Source organism: Mercenaria mercenaria, chromosome 5 (genome assembly GCF_021730395.1).
Source record: "Mercenaria mercenaria strain notata chromosome 5, MADL_Memer_1, whole genome shotgun sequence".
Taxonomy (NCBI): Eukaryota; Metazoa; Mollusca; class Bivalvia; order Venerida; family Veneridae; genus Mercenaria; species Mercenaria mercenaria.
Genome location: NC_069365.1, coordinates 32,933,591 through 32,961,202, shown reverse-complemented (window position 1 = coordinate 32,961,202; position 27,612 = coordinate 32,933,591). Strand labels below are relative to the sequence as shown.

Genomic DNA, 27,612 nt, shown 5'->3' with positions numbered 1-27,612 from the left:
CTAGATTTCATCAAGGTATATTCCAAACTTCATGAAGATGTTTGAAAAATCAGCTTAATGCATACACAAGGTTTTCTTTATTTGACCGGTGACCTAGTTTTTGACCCTAGGTGACCCATTTCGAACTGGCCTAGATTTCATCATGCAAATCATTCTGACAAATTCATGAAGATCAATGTAAAAGCAGCCTCTATGTATACACAAGGTTTTTCTTTGATTTGACCTAGTTTTTGACCCCAGATGACCCATATTCGAACCTGACCTAGATTTCATTAAGGCAATCATTCTGACCAAAATTCATGAAGATCAAATGAAAAATACAGCCTCTGTCGCATACACAAGGTTTTTCTTTGATTTGACCTAGTGACCTAGTTTTTGACCCCAGATGACCCATTTTCAACACTGGCCTAGATTTCATCAAGGTTATTATTCTGACAAAACTTCATGAAGATCAGTTGAAAAATACAGCCTCTATTGCATACACAAGGTTTTTCTTTGATTTGACCCAGTGACCTAGTTTTTGACCCTAGGTGACCCATTTTCGAACTTGGCCTAGATTTCATCATGGTAATCATTCTGACCAAAATTCATGAAGGTCAATTGAAAAATACAGCCTCTATAGCATACACAAGGTTTTTCTTTGATTTGACCTAGTGACCCAGTTTTTGACACCAGATGACCTATTTCCGAACTTGGCCTAGATTCTGACAAAATTTCACAATGATCAGTTGAAAAATACAGCCTCTATCACATACACAAGCTAAATGTTGACAGACGACAGACAGACAAACGACAGACATCGAGCGATCACAATAACCCACCTGAGCAGTGAGCTAAAAATAACACGTTTTTGTACTTTTGCAAAAATTATAATATGAGTAAGTAAATACTGAATACAACTTTTACAAATTTGATTTTTAACAGATTTTGAGAAGATTTCATTTTTACCAGATGCACCTTATTGTGGGTAATTCACTTTAAAATCTATGTGTAGATCAATGACCTAAAATGACAAATGATACCTGTAATAATTTAGGACATCTAGCAGCAAGAATGATTTGATGAGCAAAGAAAGATTGTCCATTACACGAGATCACAGTAACATCACTGTACTCCTTCTTGTTGATCATTCTTCTGTAATCATACAGTGCTTGTGATATCTGAGTATCTTGCTCATCTTTCTGAAATGACAAAGTCAATAAAATCTATTAGAAGATCCTTTGGAAGCACAGAATGCAACAATGCATGAATAACCACAGACTTGGTTTGACAGAGTCTGTTCACAAGACGTATAGAAAAGTGCAACACCCCTAGCACTGGCTTAAGCGGAATTCTATTACATAGATATTGAATGGACTCCATGATCTCAAAGGACCAAGAAAATGATCTAAAAAAGCTTGAACTATTGCAAGGCATGAGATCAACACCTCCAAGTTCTCCCTACTGAGACAAGAGGGCCATGATTACCCTATTTTGCTTAAACAAGTACTACAAAATATATTTTACCTAATTACTACGAAAACTGATCTGAACATTCTCTGGAGTTTTCAAAGCTTTTTCTATGTTTTGCTAAGACTTGTAGATAAGTTTTTTGACAAATAATAATCATTTGAACATTTTCCATAGACAATCACTTCAGGAACATTTCTTTGAAACCATTTTAAAATCAGACCAATGGTCTAGAAGATACTGTTTAGCCAGGTTACCTAGTTTTTGACCCCAGATGACCTACTTTCAAACTCGTCTGAGATTTTATAGACCAGTTTCATTAGTTTTGTGCCAAAATTGTGACCAGCTGACAACGAATTGATGGTAGATGATAATGGCCAGATGATGATCTTAACACTTTGTGCTCAGGTGAATTAAAACTGCATAAATACGGTATAAACAGATTATTGTCATTGAATAAACATGCAGTAAAATTCTTTTTTCTCTAATAATATTCAAATACTTGACTGTTACATCAAACTGACAGTAAAATATCAAGTCTTGTTAGAACTTTCATTTTCATTCTTATTCCTGTCTTTTCAAGCAAATTTTACAAAAAGAAAACTTGATGCATTTGGCAAGAATTAAAACAAGCTTACATTTAAAACCATTTTCTCCACACAGAATCCACTGGCTTGTAATTCTGAAATGTGATCAGTATTATGTGGGTCAGGTGTAAGTTGTAAACCAACTGTAGTGTCCAGAATATCTGTATCATCCGTTGCCAATTCTGCTAGGACAACTGCTGTCTGTGTAGAAGCGGTGATGATATCATCTGCTGACAGGTCTGAACACTGAAACAACACAGTCATATACTATATGTAAACTTTATGTAACACAAACAAAGTTATAAAGAATTTTCTATAAAGAATTTTCAGGTACACAGTACAATTTCAATTGTTCCCATTTTAGTCATTGTTCATTTTATACAAAATACAATGGTTACAGGGAACATGGTTATAATGAAAAATCTGATATAAGTAACATATTATGCTGGTATGGAAGAGTTCACTATAACCAGTGTGTGTGTGTGTGTGTGTGGGTTTAATGTCTTTTTCAACAATTTTTCAGTCATATAAACAACGGTGTCTACTTGTAGCAGTGAGCACAATGCCCAACTTTACAGTGCTGCCTCACTGGAATATCACACTGTAGACATGTGACATGATACCCCACCCAGTCATATTATAATGACAACGGGCTGACCAGTCCTAGCACTATCCTCTTAAAGCTGATCGTCAAGTGGGGAAGCTACTAGTATAATTTTTTACATCTTTGGTATGATGCGGCTGGGGATCGAACCCACGACCTCCCGCACTCGAAGGGGACGCTCTACTACTAGGCTACCGAGCCGGTTTCACTGTAACCAGAGTTTACTGTAGATGTTCCAATGATACAGTGTAACCTCATACATAAAAGCACAAAAACTCAAGGAGAGAGTTTCCAAAAAAGCTGTAAGCTTCCTACTCAATCCTATAGTTGATATATGTAACATTGTAACAAACGCAATTATGTTAAATAAATATTGTTTAAACCAAAAACTCAAAGTCCAGGCCCTACTTGTACAATTTTTCAAACAGAACCAACATTTCATACCTTGTCTGATAAAACACACTTACCCTTCTCTTCTGTAATGCAAAGACAACTGTTGTGATTTCTCATAACTTTTTGAACGTTTAATAGTGCACACTTTCGTTTGCAAGCTTCCAATAACTTTTTTACATCAGGGTATAATGATGAGCAATAGTGATACAGAATTTAATTTGTAATGTTACTATAATAAGATTGCAGCTGTGATATTATACAGTTTTAAGTACAGTTTCATGTTCCCTGTAACCACTGTATCTTATATATTCCAGGCAAGTGATTCTGCCTTTGCATCCAGTGTAGACCAAGATCAGCCTGCAGGGATCTTCACTATTCATCATTCAGTCAGTATCTTTTTGGTAAGCACCCTTTTTAACAGTTAAAGGTCCTGTCCAAACTGAAAGATGGACAAGTCATTATAGACATTTAGCAGGGTAAGGATTAAATAGCCTCACACCTTTTCTGGAAATGTGTCATTCTTTTTGGCAAAAGACGTTTCCCTGCCTGGTATAGATGACAATCTACGAAGGTTTGTTCCTGGCACTGACTTGCTGACTGACAATGGGGGAACCAGTGCTCCAACATAAAATTGTTCATTGTCACAAGTGCCTGGATCCTGGCTACATCTTTCCCACAAACTAATACCCTTATGCTGGGATTCAGCTTTCATACTGGACTCAAGTAACAACAATTCTTCAGTGTATTTTGTATTACTGGCCTGAAATTAATAAAAATGATCACCTTGGAAATTTTCTTAAACTTGTTCAATTTCATTTGTGTCAATGATATCTGTAGTTTAATCATGTAATAATGTCCATGGCTACATAATGTAGTGAAAATGTGACTTATCCTTAATGAAAGGTGAATTTTCATGGAAGAAATATTAATTCACAAATACTGATAAAAAAAATATAAGATACTGGTTACAATTTTAATTTATAGAAGTTACACAAAGTATCTAAAAAATATATAGAAACAAATCGAACAAAATTTTCTCAAAGTATGTGTTCTACTTACATGAAGCAAGCTGCCAATTTCAGACAATAGAAGGATCCATTTATTGCATTGACATAAACTACATGTAATACAGACAGTAACACAACCAATTGCTACAATGATGTAAATTTTCAAAGACACATAAAGGGCCCATTAACTACAATGACATAAACTGACACAAATGGTTATATGACCAAATAATCACATTGACATATACTGGCACAGACAGTAGGATGACCAATCTATTGCACTGACATAAACTGGCAAAGACAGTTACAAGACCCATTTACTACATTGACATAAACTGGCATAGACAGTTTTAGGACCCATTTAATACACTGACATAAAATGGCATGGACAGTTTTAGGACCCATTTAATACACTGACATAAACTGGCAAAGAGAGTTTTAGGACCCATTTAATACACTGACATAAACTGGCATTTAATACACTGACATAAACTGGCATGGACACTTTAAGACCCATTTAATACACTGACATAAACTGGCAAAGACAGTTTTAGGACCCGTTTACTTCACTGACATAAACTGGCATAGACAGTTTTAGGACCCATTTAATACACTGACATAAACTGGCAGACAGTTTTAGGACCCGTTTACTTCACTGACATAAACTGGCACAACAGTTTTAGGACCGGTTTATTTCACTGACATAAACAGGCATGGACAGTTTTAGGACCCATTTGATACACTGACATAAACTGGCAAAGACAGTTTTAGGACCCATTTATTTCACTGACATAAACTGGCATGGACAGTTTTAGGACCCATTTGATACACTGATATAAAATGGCAAAAACAGTTACAGAACCCATTTTCTGCACTAACATAAACTTAAGATGGCAGAAAATATTGTTACCATGTGTAAGATATTGCTGACTTTCTCCTCCATTCTCCTTTGTCTATCTTCATCTGTCAGTGTAGTGAGTAAACAAACATCCTCTAGTCTGAAATGTACCAATATATATGGTAAACGAACATCCTCTAATCTGAAATGTACCAATATAAATTATATGGTAAACAAACATCCTCTAGTCTGAAATGTACCAATATATATGGTAAACAAACATCCTCTAGTCTGAAATGTACCAATATATATGGTAAACAAACATCCTCTAGTCTGCAATGTACCAATATATATGGTAAACAAACATCCTCTTAGTCTGAAATGTACCAATATAATAAAATTACATGGTAAACATACATCCTCTAGTCTGAAATGTACCAATATATATGGTAAACATACATCCTCTAGTCTGAAATGTACACATACATATGGTAAACAAACATCCTCTAGTCTGAAATGTACCAATATATATGGTAAACATACATCCTCTAGTCTGAAATGTACCAATATATATGGTAAACAAACATCCTCTAGTCTGAAATGTACCAATATATATGGTAAACAAACATCCTCTAGTCTGAAATGTACCAATATATATGGTAAACAAACATCCTCTAGTCTGAAATGTACCAATATATATATGGTAAACAAGAAACGCGGCAATGCCACGAAACCAGGTTTTCAACACTTTTCATAAGAATAAAAAAGTATACTGAATCACAGTGCACCACTTTAAAAAACAACCCTAACCCTAACCCTATTTTTAGTAACAATGACCTTGACCTTGATCCCAGAAACCCCAAAATCAATCCCAAGCTACAACTTTATATAAGTTTTCTATACACCAAGTTTCATCATGATAGCTCATTCCTAAGTTAAGTTATTGACCGGAAACCCTTTTTCTATTTTAAGTAACAGTGACCTTGACCTTGACCCCAGAAACCCCAAAATCAATCCCAGCCTTTGTCTTGATATAAGCTAAATACATACCAAGTTTTATTCAAATATCTTTACCGAAACAAAAGTTATTGACCGGAAACACCAGTTTGACGCCGCCGCCCCCCACCCGCCCGACCTACGACATACCCCAATCTAATAACTCAGGTTTTTGTTGAAAACCTGGTTAACAAACATCCTATAGTCTGAAATGTACCAACACATATGGTACACATACATCCTCTAGAATGAAGTGTACCAATACATATGGTATTAAAACATATGTCCTCTAGTCTGAAATGTACCAAATATTATGGTAACCAAACATCCTCTAGAATGAAATGTACCAAAATATATGGTAAACATACATCTTTCATTCTAAAATGTACTTGTCAAAACTTGAAAATAAAAAAAGTTGAATTTATTCTTATGTCATGTAATTAAAACTATTGATAAGAAAGCCATTCAATAAATGAACATTATTACATTGCTCCTAATACAAAGTGCCACTCCACAATTTGTGCTATATGACCCGTCAATATTAAGCACAAGTTCACTGGGCTAGTAAGTCAAAAATTAAAAAACCAAAAAAAGCACTGAAAATTATTTCTTATGTCATATAACAAAACATTTGAGCCGCACAATGAGAAAACCAACATAGTGGCTTTGCGACCAGCATGGATCCAGACCAGCCTGCATATAAACACAGTCTGGTCAGGATCCATGCTGTTTGCTAATGGCTTCTCTGATTGCAATAGGCTTTGAAAGCGAACAGCATGGATCCTGACCAGACTGCACGAATGCGCAGGCTTGTCTGGATCCATGCTGGTCGCAAACGCACTGTGCTGGTTTTCTCATGGCGCGGCTCATTTATTGAATGGCTTTCTGGTCAACAGTCATAAATATCTGGCCCTCAGTCCTTCAGATAAAGTGAGTATATCCTAGTGTTATGTATATAATCTACACTATCACCCTAACTAACCTGTGTTAATTATAAAATATACTGCAGTTTTGTCATAATTTACCGGTTACCATTCATTGACATGTTTAATCTTTCTTGTCTGCTGAAGGTCCATAATTAACATTTTATATAAGTTTATGAAATGAAAATAATATAACAAAGACGCTAAATTTAATGGTGTTTGTACTTAAATCTCTAAAACTGGCAAACCCTTCTGCACTTAGCTTCTGCATTATATAAGTTAAATATATGATAATAAATGGCATACACAGCTTTTTTGTTCTTCTTCCTTTTCCCATTTTTTGCATTATCACCAGCTGAAGTTAATGAGGAAGAAATCGCCATGGCAACCTGCACATCTTCTTCAAACTGACTAGTAATGAAGAAAAGAAGGTAAATATAACTATATGAGCATACAAATATTTATATAGACTCAACAACCTTTCATACGCCACACCTGTTGTTTTTTTTTTGCTTTTACCTCAGCCAAATTTTGACAGGTCTGATTGAAAACAGACATTAATTAGAGACTTACCCTAAGCCCTCTTTATACAAGGGAAACAATCTGTTTATAGAGTGAAATTGTTGAGTGAACACTATTATTAAAAATGTTGTCAATTCATAACCTGTCTATGTTATATCAATGCAATGGAAAAGTAAGCTATATATGCTAAATGCTATGTAGGATAACACTGTCATCTCAACAGTCCTGAAATCGTTTTCTTTGATTTTCTCATATTTCTAGATATTTTTCCCATCATTTGACGCCTATATATGGGTAGCAGAGATTGTTCTCTTTCCAGCAGTAGCTTTTTCAACATATTTTACCTTGAGAAATTCTGTGGGTTTTGACTTTTTCAAAAAAATTGTCTGTTTGTTGACAAATTTCACCACAAAAGTGTCAAAATTTCCCCAGGGCTGTAACTGACTTGATCTTTACATAGTTTTCTTTTCAGACTGTAGTAATTATGCATGCTTTTTTCATGCCTAGTTGTAAAAAGTGCATGGTTTGCATGAGGTACTAGGTCAATAGTCACCTAAGCCTACAATAAAGTCTTAACGGAGTTGTCTCCATTTTTCCCAAATATTTTACCCAGAATCATTTTTTTACAGATCGAGTAACTCTTTTTCAGATAATAATACTGGAATTATTTTTTCAGACTGTGTACTTTAACAGTCAGGGGTGTAACTGTTTCAGGTTATCGCAGTTTATAACCCATCTGAGTTATTGCTAAATACTGTCATAACTTGTTTCAGTTATCATAAAATATTACAAAGCCCTCCTGTGCCAATTCCTCATTTTGAATGAGACTAATATTTCCTGAATCCTTGACCTTTTATCTTTCCAGCTATGCAGCAAAAATTTTTAAGCAAGGCTAATAAAGTTTTATGCAAAAGTTTTAAAGCTATAAAACTCTTAACATCCCATTATGCTTATCAGGTCATGATCAGACTGAAAGAGAATTTGATTAACCACAGTTTGCTACTAATTTCACTTTAAAGGTCACTTTGTGAGAACTGTTTTTGAAAAACTTACCTGAGTTAACAATATTTTATAACTAATACAGGTTATAAAATGCTTGAAAAAGTAACTGAAATAGGTTACATAACTTAAAACAGTTACACCCCTGACTGTTTAATGCAGTTAACTACACATTATCTAAAATAGGCAGTGCCTACTTAAAGTCTGTATTTTTAGTTCCACTGTCTACATTAAAGACTATTTTACAATAATAAAATATAACGATATCAAATGGAGGTACTCATTTAACAGTAACAGTGACAATAGATAACCCTTAAATCAAAAGTCACGTGATAATAATTAAATTCCAAATGACAGCAGTACACTTTCAACATATCCAACTAATGAACTTGTAAATTTCATACCAGGTGTGTGATGTCACCAGAGACACTAAGTCATAGATGATTTCGCATCAAAAAGTACACTAACATTGATAATTAATGATGAAAGTACCTTTTTAGCATCATTATCACCAACTTCATGAAATTATTCTATTAGCCATAGATCTGCAACTAAAAGTATGACAACATTGGTTTAATTTGTTCTTGCTTACCTTTTGGGCTCTTTCAACTTGCGCTTTTTGGGAGCTACTGACTTGGTAACTTTTGATCTGGAACAGAATTACAGAATGGTTAATTACCTGTGAATGCTTTCTTCCGTCATTATAAAACAATCTTTTTATCTAGATATCTTACAGCATCCTAAACTAATTATTGTGAAATCTTTAGTTGCAAAATAACTGATCAACAGTTTTGAGAAAACATTTGACTGTGTCCAATGGTCAGAATTTAGATAAGGGCTTGGTTCCAGAAGTTCAAACTGTCTACCAACCTAGGTTCTTTAAGTTCAAACTCTTATCTGCCCAAGTTACTTAGGAACAAAATCATTACTTAAAGTTCCTTGGGTACAAACTCTCTCCTGAACAAAGTTCCTTGGGTACAAATTCTCTGCTGAACAAAGGTACTTGGGTACAAATTCTCTCTTGATCCAAGTTACTTTGGTACAAACTCTTCATCTACCAAAGTTCCTTGAACACAACCTCTTTACCTACCTAAGGTACCTAAGGTCCTTGAATACAAACTCTCTGCCTATCTACAGTCCTTGAATACAAACTCGCTGCCTACCTAAGGTCCTTGAATACAAACTCTCTACCTACCTAAGTTCCTTGTATAGGAACTCTCTGCCTACCTAAGGTCCTTGAATACAAAGTCGCTGCCTACCTAAGGTTCTTGAATATGAACTCTCTGCCTACCTAAGGTTCTTGAATATGAACTCTCTGCCTACCTAAGTTCCTAGAATATGAACTCTCTGCCTACCTAAGGTCCTTGAATACAAACTCTCTACCTACCTAAGTGCCTTGTATATGAACTCTCTGCCTACCTAAGGTCCCTGAATCCTACCTAAGGTCCCTAAATACAAACTCTTTACCTACCTAGTTTGTTGAATACAAATTCTCTATTACCTAAGTTCTTTAGGAACAATGCCTGCTGCCAGTTGTTGTTGCCTCTCTTGTTCCTGCTCCTTCACTAGCTGTATCATCTTCTCTGTAGACACACCAACATTCTGTGAACATTTCTTCAAATGCACCAATCTTGCCTAAAATATGTGAGAACAAACATATGACTAACATGACCATACTTACATGTACATGTATATCATTCTTTTCAACCCTTATGCTGCTAAATTTCTATAATGAACCTGTCCATCTTCCAATTTGGACAATACCATTAACTGTTAAAAGGCGTGCTTACCATAAAGATACTGGCTGAATTGCGAACAGTGCAGATCATGATCAGAGTGCACAGATAAACATTTTATATTGGACTGACAGTAAAAACAGTAGCTCTGAGAAGCATTATTTACATTTTTTCTGCATTTGCAACAATAAACCTATATCACCCATGAGTTTACCATTTCTAATGAACTCCCACTGCTACAACATTACATAAAGGCAAAGCATTCTAAAGGTAATTACGTATGCTACATTATCATAGTAAGAAACATGCATTTTTTCTAAATGTTACCCATGGAAAGTAGGTGCTGTGATTGCAAATTAGAACGTTTTTGTTCGAGCACATTCAAACACTTTACCATTTTGTTGTTTAAGAGATAATTTCTTAAGTATACAACACTGATTCTATTCAGTCAATCTGAAAGGTTGAAATACAAGAGCTGTCTGTAAGACAGCCAATGCTCGACTATTCGAATTATTGTCCCAGAAGCAGGAAAATATTACCCTAAATGTTAAAATAACTACAGACTTTCAATCCAGTATCTGCATTAGTTTTGGCGATAGTAACTTGCATGCAAAACTTTAACCAGAAGTTTTATATTCAAAAGGGGACATAATTTGACCAAAATGCATGTCAGAGTTATGGGACTTGATGCAATCAACTAGTTTTATAACCCCGAAGGCACATGTGAAGTTTCAATTTAACATCTGCATTAAATTTTGTTCTGCAGATAGTAACTTGCACGCAAACTTTAACCAGAATTTTCTAAGTCTAAAAGGGGGCATGATTTGCCCAAAATACATGTCAGAGTTATGGGACTTGATCCAGTGAGGTTGGTAATTGATCTAGAAAAAGACAAGAGCTGTCACTAATGGTGACAAATGCCCCCGCAGCACCTTGACCTTTGACCTGGTGACCCCAAAGTCAGTAGGGGTGGTGTACTCAATAAGTACTATCAGCATGTGAAGTTTGAAGGTCCTGGGTGAAGTGGTTCGCGAGTAAAGTGCCTTCATGCAAAAAGTTAACGTTGGCCCCTGTGACCTTGACCTTTGACCTGGTGACCCCAAAGTCAGTAGGGTTGGTGCACTCATAAAGTACTATCAGCATGTAAAGTTTGAAGGTCCTGGGTGCAGTGGTTCGTGAGTAAAGTACCTTCATGCAAAAAGTAAACGTTGGCCCCTGTGACTTTGACCTTTGACCTGGTGACCCAAAAGTCAGTAGGGGTGGTGTACTCAATAAGTACTATCAGCATGTGAAGTTTGAAGGTCCTGGGTGCAGTGGTTCGCGAGTAAAGTGCCTTCATGTAAAAAGTTAACGTTGGCCCCTGTGACCTTGACCTTTGACCCCGAAGTCAGTAGGGGTAGTGTTCTCAATAAGTACTATCAGCATGTGAAGTTTGAAGGTCCTGGGTGCAGTGGTTCGCGAGTAAAGTGCCTTCATGCAAAAAGTTAACGTTGGCCCCTGTGACCTTGACCTTTGACCTGGTGACCCCAAAGTCAGTAGGGGTGGTGAACTCAATAAGTACTATCAGCATGTGAAGTTTGAAGGTCCTTGGTGAAGTGGTTCGCGAGTAAAGTGCCTTCATGCAAAAAGTTAACGTTGGCCCCTGTGACCTTGACCTTTGACCTGGTGACCCCAAAGTCAGTAGGGGTGGTGTACTCAATAAGTACTATCAGCACGTGAAGTTTGAAGGTCCTGGGTGAAGTGGTTCGCGAGTAAAAAGCCTTCATGCAAAAAGTTAACGTTGATCCCTGTGACCTTGACCTTTGACCTGGTGACGCCAAAGTCAGTAGGGGTGGTGTACTCAATAAGTACTATCAGCACGTGAAGTTTGAAGGTCCTGGATGAAGTGGTTCGCGAGTAAAGTGCCTTCATGCAAAAAGTTAACATTGATCCCTGTGACCTTGATCTTTGACCTGGTGACCCCAAAGTCAGTAGGGGTGGTGAACTCAATAAGTACTATCAGCACGTGAAGTTTGAAGGTCATGGGTGCAGTGGTTCGCGAGTAAAGTGCCTTCATGCAAAAAGTTAACGTTGATCCCTGTGACCTTGACCTTTGACCCGGTGACCCCAAAGTCAGTAGGGGTGGTGTACTCAATAAGTACTATCAGGACGTGAAGTTTGAAGGTCCTGGGTGCAGTGGTTCGCGAGTAAAGTGCCTTCATGCAAAAAGTTAACGTTGGCCCCTGTGACCTTGACCTTTGACCTGGTGACCCCAAAGTCAGTAGGGGTGGTGAACTCAATAAGTACTATCAGCATGTGAAGTTTGAAGGCCCTTGGTGAAGTGGTTCGCGAGTAAAGTGCCTTCATGCAAAAAGTTAACGTTGGCCCCTGTGACCTTGACCTTTGACCTGGTGACCCCAAAGTCAGTAGGGGTGGTGTACTCAATAAGTACTATCAGCACGTGAAGTTTGAAGGTCCTGGGTGAAGTGGTTCGCGAGTAAAGTGCCTTCATGCAAAAAGTTAACGTTGATCCCTGTGACCTTGACCTTTGACCTGGTGACCCCAAAGTCAGTAGGGGTGGTGTACTCAATAAGTACTATCAGCACGTGAAGTTTGAAGGTCCTGGATGAAGTGGTTCGCGAGTAAAGTGCCTTCATGCAAAAAGTTAACATTGATCCCTGTGACCTTGATCTTTGACCTGGTGACCCCAAAGTCAGTAGGGGTGGTGAACTCAATAAGTACTATCAGCACTTGAAGTTTGAAGGTCATGGGTGCAGTGGTTCGCGAGTAAAGTGCCTTCATGCAAAAAGTTAACGTTGATCCCTGTGACCTTGACCTTTGACCCGGTGACCCCAAAGTCAGTAGGGATGGTGTACTCAATAAGTACTATCAGCATGTGAAGTTTGAAGGTCATGGGTGCAGTGGTTCGCGAGTAAAGTGCCTTCATGCAAAAAGTTAACGTTGTGACTAATGAACTAACTAACGGACGGACAGTTGAAAACTAATATGCCTCCCTTCGGGGGCATAAAAAAATAAGTTTCAAATATATATGCCTTTAACATGTTTAAGTAATATCTGTATGTACTTGCAAGCAAAACTTTAACCAGGATTTTCTAAGTCCAAAAGGGGGCATAATTTGGCCAAAATGCAGGTCAGAGTTATGGGACTTGATGCTATCAACTAGTTTTATAACCCCGAAGACACGTGAAGTTTCAATTCAATATCTGCATTAGCCGACGCCAGGGTGAGTAGAATAGCTAGTCTATTCCAATAGTCGAGCTAAAAACTATAAATACAAGTTATATACAGAGGTTTAGTAGTTTCTATTTGGCAAGATAATAATTATGGTAGCACTGAAAGTACTGTATTTGACCACATACGTTTTCTGCCTTGAAATGTTGGCCACACATTGGACAGTCTAAGACTGCAGTTCTTGCCGCCTCCAGCAGTACCTGTTCCTCCTTCTGCTGTTTCTCTACAACCTCAACTTTATCAATGCATCTAAAATATACACAACATTTGTTATACTTGTTATACTGTATGTATTGCATTGTATCAGCTTAGCTATGTAAATATTGTGTGCATGGTCCGGAGGCTTTCATGCTTGTTGAAATAAACTACTAAACTACTACTTCCTTGCAAATAACTGCAAAACAAATCCCAGATAGAGTTATCACTGAATATGATTAATACCACTGCAGGGTTTTTTTTACCAAGAGGGGACAGGTCCCAGGCCTGTGATTTGGGGAAAAAAACAACTCTGTATTTGGGCAAAGGGGAATAAAAAACCTGATGTAAAGTCAATTTTTGTGGAAAAATGCATGATTTTAAAGAATTTTTTTGAGGGGAAGAGGCCTATTATAGAAGGAAAAAAAAACCTGCATTGCAGTACCACTTTGCTACAGGAAATAAAAATCTTAAGTCCTAGATCTGCAATCTATATAGTAAGTTTAATATGATACAGTAGCTAAGCATTGAGAAGCATGTCTTGAAAGTTTAATCAACACTATAACAAAACTGACCCCAGTAACCTTGACCTTTGGGTTACCTGACACTTAACCAAATGATATTTGCCCCTTACCAAAACCAATCCATAAGTGAGACTTGATGATTATGAGCAGTAGTTGCGAAGTAATAATGAAACTGAGAAGTTGCTAAAAAACTTGGACCAACTAGAACCAACACTATCGTAATATATGACACAAAAGACCTTGACCTTTGGGAATACCCAACCCTTATCCTGACTCTTAATCATTCATAGATGTATGTTCTTTGAAAATTCCAATCTTTATGCGAGGTTTGATGATAGGGGCAGTAGGTAAGAAGATAAAAATTGAGCCGCACCATGAGAAAACCAACATAGTGGGTTTGCGACCAGCATGGATCCAGACCAGCCTGCGCATCCGCGCAGTCTGGTCAGGATCCATGCTGTTCGCTTTTAAAGCCTATTGGGATTGGAGAAACCGTTAGCGAACAGCATGGATCCTGACTAGACTGTGCAGATGTGCAGGCTGGTCTGGATCCATGCTGGTCGCAAACCCACTATGTTGGTTTTCTCATGGCACGGCTCAAATGAAACTGTGAAGCTTGCCACTGAACTTTAACCTATGTATAGGTGAGTATCATAGCCTTCTTTATTCTTTGAATAGTTAAGCTAAAAGAGAGATAATTTTGAAAAATATTTAACACAGAGGTATGGTACATGTATCTACCAAATCTTGTATGTTAGGAGTTATGCTCTGGAAAGAAAAGTGTGATAGACAGTTGAATGTATATTATGGTGATTACATTATGAATTTTCAGTGGAATCCATTTAAAATTTAAAACTGACAGAGGACTGCCCCACAAACTCCAATGTACCAATAATGCTAGTGTACACATTCTGTCCAAGTACAAGAGAACTTTACACAGCAGATCCATCCCTCAAAAAACAAGAGCTGTTTGTAAACAACACGTCCCCCCACCCCCTTAAAAAAAGATCTGTTTGTAAACGACACATGCCCCCACCCCCACCCCCTTTCCAAATTGCCTGTTTAGGCAGCCAAAGCATTTTTTTATTATTCTAGCAGAAACTGCTTTCACTCTGATCTCGACCATTGACCTCCTAAACCCAAAATTATCCAGGGTCATTCAGTCATCACAGGCAATCAACCTATGAAGTTTCAGAAATGTAGGCAAAGCATTCATTAGAAACTGCTTTTGTCTCAAGGTTACTGTAACCCTGACCTTTAACCTACTGACCCCAAAAACAAAAGGGGTCATCAACTGACCACAAGCAATCATCCTACATAGTTGAACATTGTGGGACCAAGCATTCTTTACTTATATATTAGAAACCAGAAAGTCTACGGACACACTGACTAGACTGACAGACCAACTGACAATAAACACTGTTCTTTAGTGGGAGAGGGGGCATAAACATGTCATCACAGGTACACTTCATGAAGATCATTCCCATGAAATCACTTTAAAGAGAAGTTTGAAAGGAGATAAATCCACAAGAAAACTCCAGGTGCGCAATTTTTTATGTTGAACATCATTACTCAAGGTAAAATAGCTTTTTTTGAGGTCATAAGAAACAAACTTTAAGGTACTTCATGCATATTTTTGACTAAGTAAGGGCCATATCTCTGGATGTATGGAGTGAAATCTCAAACAAAACCCTGTGTGCATAACCTCAAAAATATTCCTATAAGGCTTTTTGACTTTTTAAAATATATGTGACACAACTTTTAAACCCTAGGGGTGTAACTGTTTCAAGTTATCGCAGTTTATAACCCGTTCGAGTTATTGCTTATATTTTCATAACTTGTTTCAGTTATCATAAAATATTACAAAGCCCTCCTGTACCAATTCCTCATTTTGAATGTGACTAATGCAATTATTTCCTGAATCCTTGAACTCTTACCTTTCCAGCTATGCAGTAACGCAAGGCTGATAAAGTTTTACGCAAAAGGTTTAAAGCTATAAAACTCTTAGCATCCCATTATGCTTATCAGGTCATGATCAGACTAAAAGAGAATTTGTTTAACCACAGATTGCTACTTATTTCACTGTATAGGTCACTTTGAGAACAGCAATAACTTTTTTTGAATAACTTACCTGAGTTAACTTATATTTTAAAACTAATACAGGTTATAAAATGCTTGGAAAAATAACTGAAATAGGTTACATAACTTAAAACAGTTACACCCCCGACTGTTTATGCACGTTTTTTTTACTAAGTAAAAGGCCATAACTCTAGTCTGGCTGAGTGAAATTCCAAACAAAATTCTGGGGGTGGGAGTGGTGGTGGGACAAAATTATAATACATAACACAACCATTTTCAAACCTGTAATATGTGATATATAATTATGTAAAACTTAAATACCTCTGTCATCACATCAGCAATTCAGTACATTGAAAACTTAAAAAAAAATGTCAATAAAAGCTGAACAGAAATAACATGAATACATTATACACTATCTGTGACTTATATGTAATCAGAACAACATATCTCTGATACCTTTATTTCCATATTATAGGGGTTTGATGGTAGGATACTTACTTGTTGACATGCTGTTCTCTACGCCGAACATTCATATGGCTTAAATTCTTGTTACACACCTGACACTTCACTGATTCCTCTCTTTCCTCACAATGTTCATCTGGAACAAAATCAAAAGTAGTAACACACTTGGAGTTCTCACAAGAATTATACCTTTCAGAAACATTCAACAAGTTTTAGGATTCTGGTTATAAACCATAAATAATGAAATAATGTATATTTATCACGCAGTTCATTCTGAAAATGACATTGTATTTTGTTGCACTAGAATTTGTAACTTTTCATCAATGCTATGGGGCACAAGATACTGCTTCTAATGTTTCATCACCACTAATGAACTGACACAATAAAACTCTACTCTAAAAGACTTGCTATTACTTTTCTTGGTTGTTTTCAATGCTTCCAGCAAAGCTCCTTAAAGATTTTTTTATGAATGGTACCATAAATGGTTTTTGTGTTATTTCCTTACCTGTTACCTTGGTAATTTCAGTTACAGTAACTGATTTCTTGTCATTTTCAGTCTTCACTCTGTTTTCCCTACAACCTGGAAACCGCAGTGGTTGCTGAAACTCACATGTCTCATTGAGATCTACCTTTCCTTCCAGAAGATTTCTGATTCCATTGTTTCTATGAAGTGAGGAATCTTCAGTTTTCTGAGTTTTCTTGGTCAGGGAAAGCTTTGTCCCTTTTTTACTCACTTTTTTATCTGCCGCTGGCATTTTAAGTGCACTACAATAATTCACATTCTGCTCTGTTACAAAGTTTGGGACTACACAGAAAGCATTCAAAAGAGTTTTTCTCTTAAAAGTTTATTTATTTATGTTTACTTGTTTGTTGGTTACACGAACAACACCATGATACTAAAGTATGTAAATTCATACAGTTTCACGTCAAAGTTCATGATTAAAACACAGTATACATAACACACAATAGAAAAAATCACACAAATTCCCCAAATTCAGCTGACTTGATATCAAAATTATTTCATCACAGTTTTAACTATGGCCAAATTATTGGCATAGCTCAAAATCAACTTATACTGTCTTTGCTGCATCTGCCAAGGCAACTCGTCTTTCTTCCAGAGTTTTTATTCTTTTAGCTATTTCCAGTTTATTTTCAACAGATGCTGCATCCTTCTGCTCCCGTCTTTCCTTTATAGCATCCTTGTTTTTCGAGGCATACATACTGAAACAAAGGAAAAACTACTGTCACTGTATACATATTTTTGACTAAGTCAAGGGCAGTTACTCTTGTTTGGCCGTGTGAAATCCAAATCAAAACACCAGGTCACGTGCTCAACTCCATATGCTGAATAACAATCCTGCGAGGTTTGATCACTTTGGATCAAATACTTACTGAGATATGTGCAACTGAAATTTGGACAGATGGATGGATGCAGACAGACAGATGGACAAATGGATAACTGCAAACCTAAGTGCCCCCCATCCCAAACAATTTTGGGGGCACAAATTTTTTTTCAAAACTTGACAGTGACTATCAACAGAAACAGTACCAAATTTATTTCAAAACACAGGTATGAAGTTAAAACCTTTCGAAAAAATAAATATGATTATAATATTTTATCCAAACATGCAGTTATGAGGGACATAATATATCAGATATTTTCTATTTGGGTGTATTTCGTTTTACACTCATCTGTCATCTGGGTTGCTAAACCATCATCCAATCATACTGTTCCCTAAATATCATAGAACAGTGGAACGGTCAGATAATACATGCTGTAACAGACTGCAAATATTTATGCCCTGATTGGGATTCAAACTCAGGACCTCTTACAACTAAGGTGGACATTGGACCTGTTTAAATTTACCCATTTCAGCAGCATGAATAAATGTTTGTTACCAGAACCAAAGTACAAGAAGAACTCTTACTATGATCTCTACTATCATGCTAATCAGGCATGATTTAAGACATGCAACAACGTCAGTATTTTCAGACATACAGATCTCACTACTAATACTTACATCCAACTGAAGTCAAAAAGCAGTGCTCCGCTAATAATACCAGCTATTATTCTGTTCCTAATTGTCCACATACGAGTTCCCCTCAAGAAACCAGATTTCTTCACCTCTTTGCCCTGGTCTTCAAGACGCATGGTGAAGATTTCTGTGCAAATATGATTAAAAGATTTTCTTCTGCCCTAGCATAACAATTATACCTGAAAATATATACAAAAAGTAACCATACAGGTAGTGCCAAAAATGTTAAATTTTAAAGCAGATTTAAACAAGAGCCATGTTAGACATGGCTAACCCCCCCTGCCGGGCATATTATAATTGAAGGCTAAAGTTCCTGGCAAGTTAGTGTCTGAAAGTATTAATTTTGGGGAAAGCTTTGAAGAACCGTTTAGTTGTGGTCCGCATCAGGGGTTTTAAAGATGTGGAAGAAAGAATAAGTCAGTGGTGAGGTGGTTTACTGCTAAATTTTATTAATTTTCATGAACAGTATAGCTATGATGTTTTTCTGTATGGCTACTGTAAAAAGAAGGAATGGAAAGCTAACAGGGAAAAATGACCATAAGAGGTTACCTATATGTGAATCCAAGTTAAACAGCACTTCCTCCCAATGTATTCTATCAGTGTATGAAGTCTGAAGAAAACCCCTCCAGTACTTTTGGAGTTATGCTCCGGACAAGAAAATAAGATAAAGGGGAATAACTCAAAAAACAGGAAAGGTAGAGTTATTGTTCTTGCACAATGCACTTCCTCCCAATGTGTTCTATCAGTGTATGAAGTTTGAAGAAAATCCCTCCAGTACTTTTGGAGTTATGCTCCGGACAAGAAAATATGATAAAGGGGAATAACTCAAAAAATAGGCAAGGTAGGGTTATTGTTCTTGACACTGCACTTCCTCCCAATGTGTTCTATCAGTGTATGAAGTTTGAAGAAAATCCCTCCAGTACTTTTGGAGTTATGCTCCGGACAAAGATCGTTGCGGACACACGGACGGAGAGCATTTCTAATATCCCCTTTCGCCTTTGGCGGGGGGATAACAAATGGGCAATGATGGCCCTAGATCGCTAACCTGAGTTTCAGAGCTTTAACAGGCTAGAGAAAGTGCAACTTTGGAAGAGGACCATATTACGCTCCAGGTGTCAAAAGTTCCAGAGGCAGTAGAAGTTATTTTAATAACATAAATTTGTGTCACAGATGAAAAACATTTCAAACACTATATGATTCTTCAATCTTTATAACTGGCTGGAAAAAATACACACAGACCAATGGAACAGTCTGAGAATGTTTTGGAAAGTCTCTTTATAATGGCTACATGTATCTTTGTTAAAAGGTATTTCTATATTTAGCTATAGTGGCCCCTAAAAGGGGGCACAGTGCCCCAATTTCAAAGGTATTTCTAATTTTAGCTCTAGTGGACCCTAAAAGGGGCTAGTTGCCTCCATTTGTATAAATTAGAAATTTGAGAGCAGACCTCAAAATCATGCTACCGACCAAGCTGAATGAAGATACATCAAGCATTTGCAGAGAAGTTATTTAAAGGTATATCTGTTTTTGGCTCTTGTGGCCGCTAAAAGGGGGTCAAGTGCCCCATTTAAACCAGATTAGGAAAAGACCTTATAATGATGCTACACACAAAGTTTGATGAAGATACACCAAGCACTTCATGAGGAAAAGTTGTTTAAATGTATTTGTTTTCAGATCTAGTTGCCCCTAAAAGACTTGTTTGTTTTGGTTTTTTTGACAGTATTTCAGTTATTTAAGGGTGGGCAGTTGACCTAATGAGTGTTCCTGGATTCTGTACCTGTAACCAGTACAAACCTGGTCTCCGCAAGTAACTACCAACTTTCCAACATGAATCAGAGGCTGGTTGCCTGCATTTGAATAAGTGTGGGAGTAGACCTTACAATGATTCTACAGACCAAGTTTAATGAAAAAATATCAAGCAGTTAATGAGAAAAATTGTTTTAAAGTATTTCTTTGTTTATCTCCAGTGGCTCCTAAAAGGGGCAAAGTGCCCCAATTTGAATAAAACTGGGAGAGGACCTCATGATGATGCTACATAAAATTTGATAAAGACCTATCAAGCAGTCCAGAAGAAAAAGATGCTTGAGGGAATTTCTATTTTTAGCTCAGTGGCCCCTGAAAGGGGCCAAAAACTCCCATTTCAACAAAATTGGGAGAGGTCCTTTCAATGATGCTACAGACCAAGTTTGATGATGATCCATCCAGTGGTTCATACCAAGATGTCTGACATTTAAATTTGTATCTATATTTAGTACTAGTGGCCATTAAAAGGGGCCAAGCTCCCCCATTTTAACAAGTTTCCGGGAGGACCTTATGATGGCGCTACTAATCAAGTTTGATGAAGTTTGATGAAGATTCATCAAGCAGTTCATGAGAAGACTTTTAAGGCACACAATGTCTATTTTTTACTGTGTCCAAGTGCTTTCTTTGAACAATACTGGGAGAAAACCTGATAATGATGCTACAGACAAAATTTGATGAAGATCCTTTAAGCAGTTTGGGGCCAAGTGACCAAATTTGAACACATTAGAGAGAAGACCTTAAAATGATGCTAAAGACCAAGTCTGATGACGATCCTTTATGTGGTTCATGAGAAGTCATTTAAAATTTAAGGTTTTTCTAGTTTTAGCTCTGGTGGCCCCTAAAAGAACCCAAGCTGAAACATTTGAACAAATTTGATAGAGGAAAATGTCAAGATGCCACTGATCAAGTTTTGTGCTATTCTGACCAGTAGAGGAGATGTCATCTGCAGAAAAGTGGTGTGGTCGGACAGAGGACAGACCCCGACAGATGCTGGATGATGAGCAATTACAACAGCTTACCATGAGCACTTTGTGCTCACATGAGCTTAAACAAGCATGTGAATTATTAAACAATTGCAAGCATGTTTAATAATAGAGGATTTTCTTAAATTTTGTATTTTATGTAAGTGTAGAATGTTCCCCTTGGTGAATGTCCTATCTCAGTAATCTGCCAAGCTACTGAAAACAACAGCTGTTGGAGAACAGCAATACTCCACCATTGAAAAGCCATGTAACAAAAGACAGACATAGAGTTACATAAACAAACAGAAAAAGGGAAACTATCTAATCTAATCTAATAGAATCGAAACTAAATCTAATCTAATCTTCTTATCTAATCTCATCTAATCTCTAATCTAATCTATCTTCCGATGCTGTCTAACCCTTTACAAGGACATAGACACTTTTAAGCGCGTCAAGTCACAAGGATTGTTAGTAGAAAATGAAAAAAAGTGGGCCAAAATAAAAGGGAAAGGAAAATTTGTTAGTGATTTAAAAATAACAAGAGGGTCACACTGTCCCTGGATTGTTCATCTGAGTTATTCAGGGCCTACAGCCTCTAGAGTTTTAACAGGCTTTTCCTTTGATTTGAGTAGGTGACCTAGTTTTTGACCCCACATGACATTGTTTCAATCTTGGCCTAGGGATTATCAAGATAAACATTCTGACAGAGTTCCATAAAGATAGGGTCATAAATGTGGCCTCTAGAGTAATTCAAAGTGCTAGATTTGGCTAATTATAGAACTTGGCTGAGAACTTATGGTCAAACACATTTTGTTGAAGTTTGGTGAAGATCGGATGAAAAATGTTGACTTATATTATCACAATCTCACAATATCGGATACTGCTGCATTTATTGAAAAATTTAGGCAGTGGCTACGATTACGGTACCATAATCCTAGCCTCCGATTCTAGGATTACGGAAGTTCCGTATTCCTAGACAACCCTATGAGGATAGGCTAGGAATACGGAAGTATTTAAAAGGCATCAAATATATGTTAAGACACGCACAAATGATATTGTAAACTTACATATTTCACTTTAGAATAGCGAAAACGAAATACAAAAACATACACGAGTGTTGATTTCGCCCGATTCTATATGCGAGGAAATCTAAAGTGACAGGCAAAATCTATACAGTGCTTTAGGGTATAGCGGACAGCTAACTAATTTTTCCTGCATTCCAATTCAAAGAAGTGAAAATAGTAGGTTTTTTTTCAGTATATCAGACAGAAAACATATATTTGTGACCGTCGGTTCGGCGGCTCCAAATAGTTGCGGGGAAATTATGCTCAAGTGGTAACTGACCACCAAACACCGATCAGTCAACAGATATTTTGAAGTGGGGTCATTGCCCCTGTATGGATGCACAAATGATGAACTCCATGTTTAGTTCAATTATTTAGTCCTTTATTCTATGTAGAGTTATTTCATGTAGAGTTATTTCAATATATTTTCATATCATCCAATGTTCAAACTATAAGTAAGATAAACACATCTGAAGACAAGCACCAAAGTTCTAATGTTGAATTATTGTAGATGTTTCTTAATCGAAATTTCAAAGAAGACTGATTTTAAGTTCTAAAACAAAATTATAAGTTTCCAAGGACAATCTCTAGGGTAACCATATTAGCCAATAAAAATTTAAAAGTAATTTTATATCTAAACCAATGAAAATTATTGTAACAAAAAGGTGAAATCATTTACTTAAGAATTTAGAAGTTTACTTAAGAACATGCCTGGGCTTCACACTTAATCAGCCAAGGAAGCCAAGGTGTTTGTTAACAATAGCACCTAATGCAAAGTGCTAAAAGCAAAATCTGTTTTATAATCAAAATTGTTTAGAAAGTGATAAAATAAAAATTTCTGACATGTTTAAGCAGGAAAAAAATAATAAGTTAAGTAACACTTGTCCAAGCAAAGAATGTTACAAAATAGAAAGATCAATTTTGAATGATTTTTACTTAATTCACAAAATATTGAAATTAAAATTTATCATTAAAATTTTATGAAAGAATTTGGCTAATTTTATAGCCTGGTTACACATTACCCCTCCATGAAAAAAATGATTGTCCTCAATCATAATATTTACTGAATAACAAATATAACAATAGCAAATAGCATGTTATATGCTGTAACAGAAAAATTGCATACAAATATGAATAAAGACAATAATAAACATACAACTCATTTATACAGTGACCGGTCAAATTCATACATCATACATTCATTCATTTACACATCTTTTTTTTTTATTTGTATATTTTTTTTTTTATTATTTGTATAATATTATTATGTAATATCAATAAAACAAGTTAGAGCTCTTTAATTAGAAAAATATATGGTATGTCTATGAAGGAAAACAAGTTAACTTCAAATTTTCTATAAAATTACTTGTATCTTGGCGATAACTAGTAACAGATCATAGAAAACTTTGCAGTTGTCGAAAGGACAACAATAAAATGCAAAAATATTGAAGTTAAAAAGTAAAACAACAATAATGTTTATTGTAGCCTCCATATACATAGAATTGTCTATAGTTTGTGGCTTTATCGCAAGTATGGCATAAAACTTGACATTGAATAGCCGTGTGATTTTGGAATCACTAAAGTAATATTGTAACATTAGTTGCGTTACATTGTGTAATTGCTTTTGCAATTTGTCCGATTGTGGATAGATTCTAAGTATAATAAGTAACATTAAATAATAATCTACCACGGAAGTATGATTATCTGCTCATTGGCAGTTGTTTTTTTTTTTGTATTTCATTTTCATAATTATGTAGTTTGCACATTGGCATTATAATGTTGGTTTTGGAACTTCATGTTGTGGACTGATGCAAGTATGTCATGGAACTGTAATTGTTCAGCCACAGTTAGTATGGATGAGTGAATCTTTTAGTTCACTATGTAATATTTTATAAATTCATGTATAATTATACAATTTCAATACTGAACATTTTGATTTGTGAGAGACAGCAAGTATGACATAAAACTTAAAGTTGTCTTCACAATAAGTATAGTGTAATTACATTTAATTCTGTTTGTTTCAAATAACATAATTATAACAGTTTGAAATATTTGTAGTATATTGGCAGTGAGTGACTTCTAGTATCCATTTGTAACATATTTTTGGTCCTCCTGCACTAACTGAAGATGAAGATTCAAGTATTGTTCACTGTCCTTCAGCTTTATATATTTTCATTTGTGTTCATTGACACCTTAATATTTGGAAGCCCATGGTATAGTGTTCTTTGTCCATATTAATAATATCTATCTTGGTGAAGTGAAATTTGAACATTCAGTGGGACATTGCCTCATGCACATTGAAACAGTTGAACTCCATTTTATCAGCAGAGAAACCTGTTATTCTATCAGAACAGCATTGCCCATTTACTGTTTGGTATATTATAAAATAAGACATTGTAAAAATTTACATTAAGATGTTTACATATCTTGGAGAAAATATCATCGACTTTTCTGAGAACATCTGCCATTACCGTAAAATAGTACTGTTATTATCAAAAATTTAACTGTAATTTATTTTGTGCTGGTAACAACAAAATTGACTGTCGAGTACAGTTCAGCTCAAAAAAAATATACCTTAATTACTATGCGTAAAACCTGAATTTTATTTAGAACCTTTGTTTGATTTGAAAATTTTACCAGGCTGCTTGATCTTGGCTGCCATTCTAAACAAAAACTTTCTAACACACTTGATCGGGGCCTGAGAAAATGGAAGCCATACTGGCTCACGAGAGTCAGACAGATAGACCTTGAAGTATGTTGAATCATGGGGATCTGATTCATCATTTGTCATGACAGCTCTGATCATTTTGGCTTCGACTGGTTTTCCGTCATCCAACAAAGCTGTTGTGCTCTGCCACAATTCATGGTCTATTTCTTGTAGGCTGTCAAACAGTGAGTTTAGGTATGGTTGAAGTAGTTCTTTTCGTTTTGATATTCTGAAGGGTACACCTTGATGAGAAATTTGATTGTTGCCATAAATAGAATATATTTCTTGGTTGGATAAGTCATAGGTTTCACAGTATCCTACAACAGTATCCTTTACAGGTTTAATACGGTGTACTGGAGTGGGCAGTCTGTCAAAGAATCTGTGTTGCTTCAGTAGAGGACGGTTTCGTTTCTTTCCGCTCATAGTTTTGTTGATGTGGTACTCTCTAATGAAGACATCAGGGATGGAAGATGCATATTCCCAGGTGCTGGGTTTGTTTGGAGCCTTCCATTTGATTCTGTAGTAGAGAGTATCCTTGCTGCGTTTTGATGTAATGATTTTTTCTATGTCCTCTGCTGAAAATTTGTGTGTTGGTGTTTGTGCTGTTGTGGATGTTTGTGCTGTTTGTGGTGTTGAAGTAGTTTGCATGTTTGATGTTGTTTGCTGAGGATCTTCTTGTGTGTGACTGGAATCATGAGGTTGTGATAGTGTTTCCTGTTGTTGTGACTGTTGCTGTGTTTGTGCAAGTTGTTGCTGATTGTGATTAGTGTCGTTTGTGACTTGACTGTTTGATGATTTTGACCGTTTGACCTTTGCTTTTGATTTAGGATTTGCTGGTCGTTTACCTTTGTCCTGTGCATTAGATGTGTTAGTGTCTGTGTGTGTGTGATCATCTGTGTGTAGTTCTTCTGCACTCAAAGGTTCTTCAAGATGTTCATACCCTTCAGGTGGATTTGTTGGCCTGGACTCAGGGTCATGGTAGGGCTTGAGGCGAGTGGCGTTAACAGTACTTTGACTTCCTTGTTGTCACTACAGCGCCTCAGCTTGTATGTGTTGTGCGGACCAGTGAACACAATGTAATATGGTCCAACCCATTTCTTATGTAATTTAGGGGCCATACCTGGGGGAACCTTTGTGCAAAATAACCATACTCTGTCAGCTGGCTTGTATTTTGGTTCTTGAGACCTCTTGTCATATTGTTCCTTATACTTGTCCTGTGCAAGTTTAATGTTTTCTGCAGCTATTTTCCTGGCAATGTCAAGGTTATGCAGAATCTGGGAAAGATGAGTTTTGAAAGAAGCAGAAAGAGTAGTTTGGGAGTGAGGGCTGTGTCTATAGGCAGACGCATCTCACGGCCGAAAAGTAAGAAGAAAGGAGAATGTTGAGTTGACTGGGTAGCAGGAGTCATGCGATATGCCATCATAATCGAAGGAAGAAGTTCTGGCCAATCATCCTGCTGTCCCTTACAGTAAAGGCGAAGAGACTGAAGGATTACACTGTTCATTCGCTCCACAGATCCATTAAGTAATGGTCTGTAAGAACTTGTGTAGAACCGTGTAATTTGGAAAAGTTCACAGAGAGCCTTGACAAGCTTCGAAAGGAACTGCTGACCTCTGTCAGACACAAGGACATTAGGGGCTCCATAGCGACATATGACCTCCTTGAAGAGAACGGCTGCCACTTCAGTGGCCTCCTGTGTGCGAAGTGGAAAAGATTCGCACCATTTAGAGTAGCTATCCACTACAAGAAGTACATATTTGTATTTGTCCTTTGTTGTTGGAAGGCCTCCTAAAATGTCAATGTGCCATCTCTGAAAAAGGTCAACAACAGGCATAGGTTGAAGGGGTGGTGGTTTGCCATGGATGTCCCTCTTCACCTGCTGACATTGGTCACATGACTGTATGTATTTCTGGCAGTCCCCGAACATGGTGGGCCAATAATATTTCTGTCTGAGCGCAGCATATGTGCGCTCAAACCCCTGGTGCATGCCACCAGCCAGACTGTCGTGATATGATTTCAAGACATCATCACGCAGAATAGATGGGACACACACCTGTGTAATAAGTTTCTGGTCCTTTGGGATGCCTTTGGTCCTAGGTGTATATAAGTGTAGTAAAACACCATGTTCAGAAAGTTCGTACTGTTCTGCCTCAGCTACTACCTGTTTTGCTTTCTTAGGTTCGTCTGGGAGTTCCTGTTTTAATTTATAATTGAAAATGTTTCTGTAAAATTCATCATCCCTTTGTAGAAATATCAGGTCCATGTTTTGTGTAATAGGGTCTTCCATTTTCTGTTGTGTTTGGGAGTCTTCTTTGTTTGGTGCTGCCTCAGTGCAGGCAGTGGCTGGAGCTACAGATGGAGTGGGAACATTGTCGTGACTGTAAACAAGTGTCACAGCTGCCAGTTCTCTAGACTTGGTGTCGGAGACCGTACAGACCAGTTCACTTGGGTCACTTTGTTCCTTGCCACTTTTCTCATTTGCTTCATGGTAGAGG

The 27,612-nt window shown here is 36.8% G+C and overlaps 1 protein-coding gene across 1 annotated transcript in view; it reads right to left on the bottom strand.

Annotated features, from left to right (window-relative positions):
* Positions 1-27,612, bottom strand: part of LOC123556832 (structure-specific endonuclease subunit SLX4-like) — a 46,101-nt gene that overhangs the window by 14,169 nt on the left and 4,320 nt on the right. Inside the window, exons 2-12 of the mRNA XM_053543117.1 lie at positions 18,567-18,760; positions 17,051-17,766; positions 16,582-16,681; positions 13,414-13,534; positions 9,820-9,953; positions 8,911-8,967; positions 7,104-7,208; positions 4,951-5,038; positions 3,533-3,793; positions 2,088-2,282; positions 1,023-1,181 (exon numbers count right to left, since the gene is read on the bottom strand). Coding sequence (XP_053399092.1) covers positions 1,023-1,181; positions 2,088-2,282; positions 3,533-3,793; positions 4,951-5,038; positions 7,104-7,208; positions 8,911-8,967; positions 9,820-9,953; positions 13,414-13,534; positions 16,582-16,681; positions 17,051-17,300 — 1,470 coding nt within the window. The 5' untranslated portion in view covers positions 17,301-17,766; positions 18,567-18,760. The remainder of the gene's footprint in view (positions 1-1,022; positions 1,182-2,087; positions 2,283-3,532; positions 3,794-4,950; positions 5,039-7,103; positions 7,209-8,910; positions 8,968-9,819; positions 9,954-13,413; positions 13,535-16,581; positions 16,682-17,050; positions 17,767-18,566; positions 18,761-27,612) is intronic.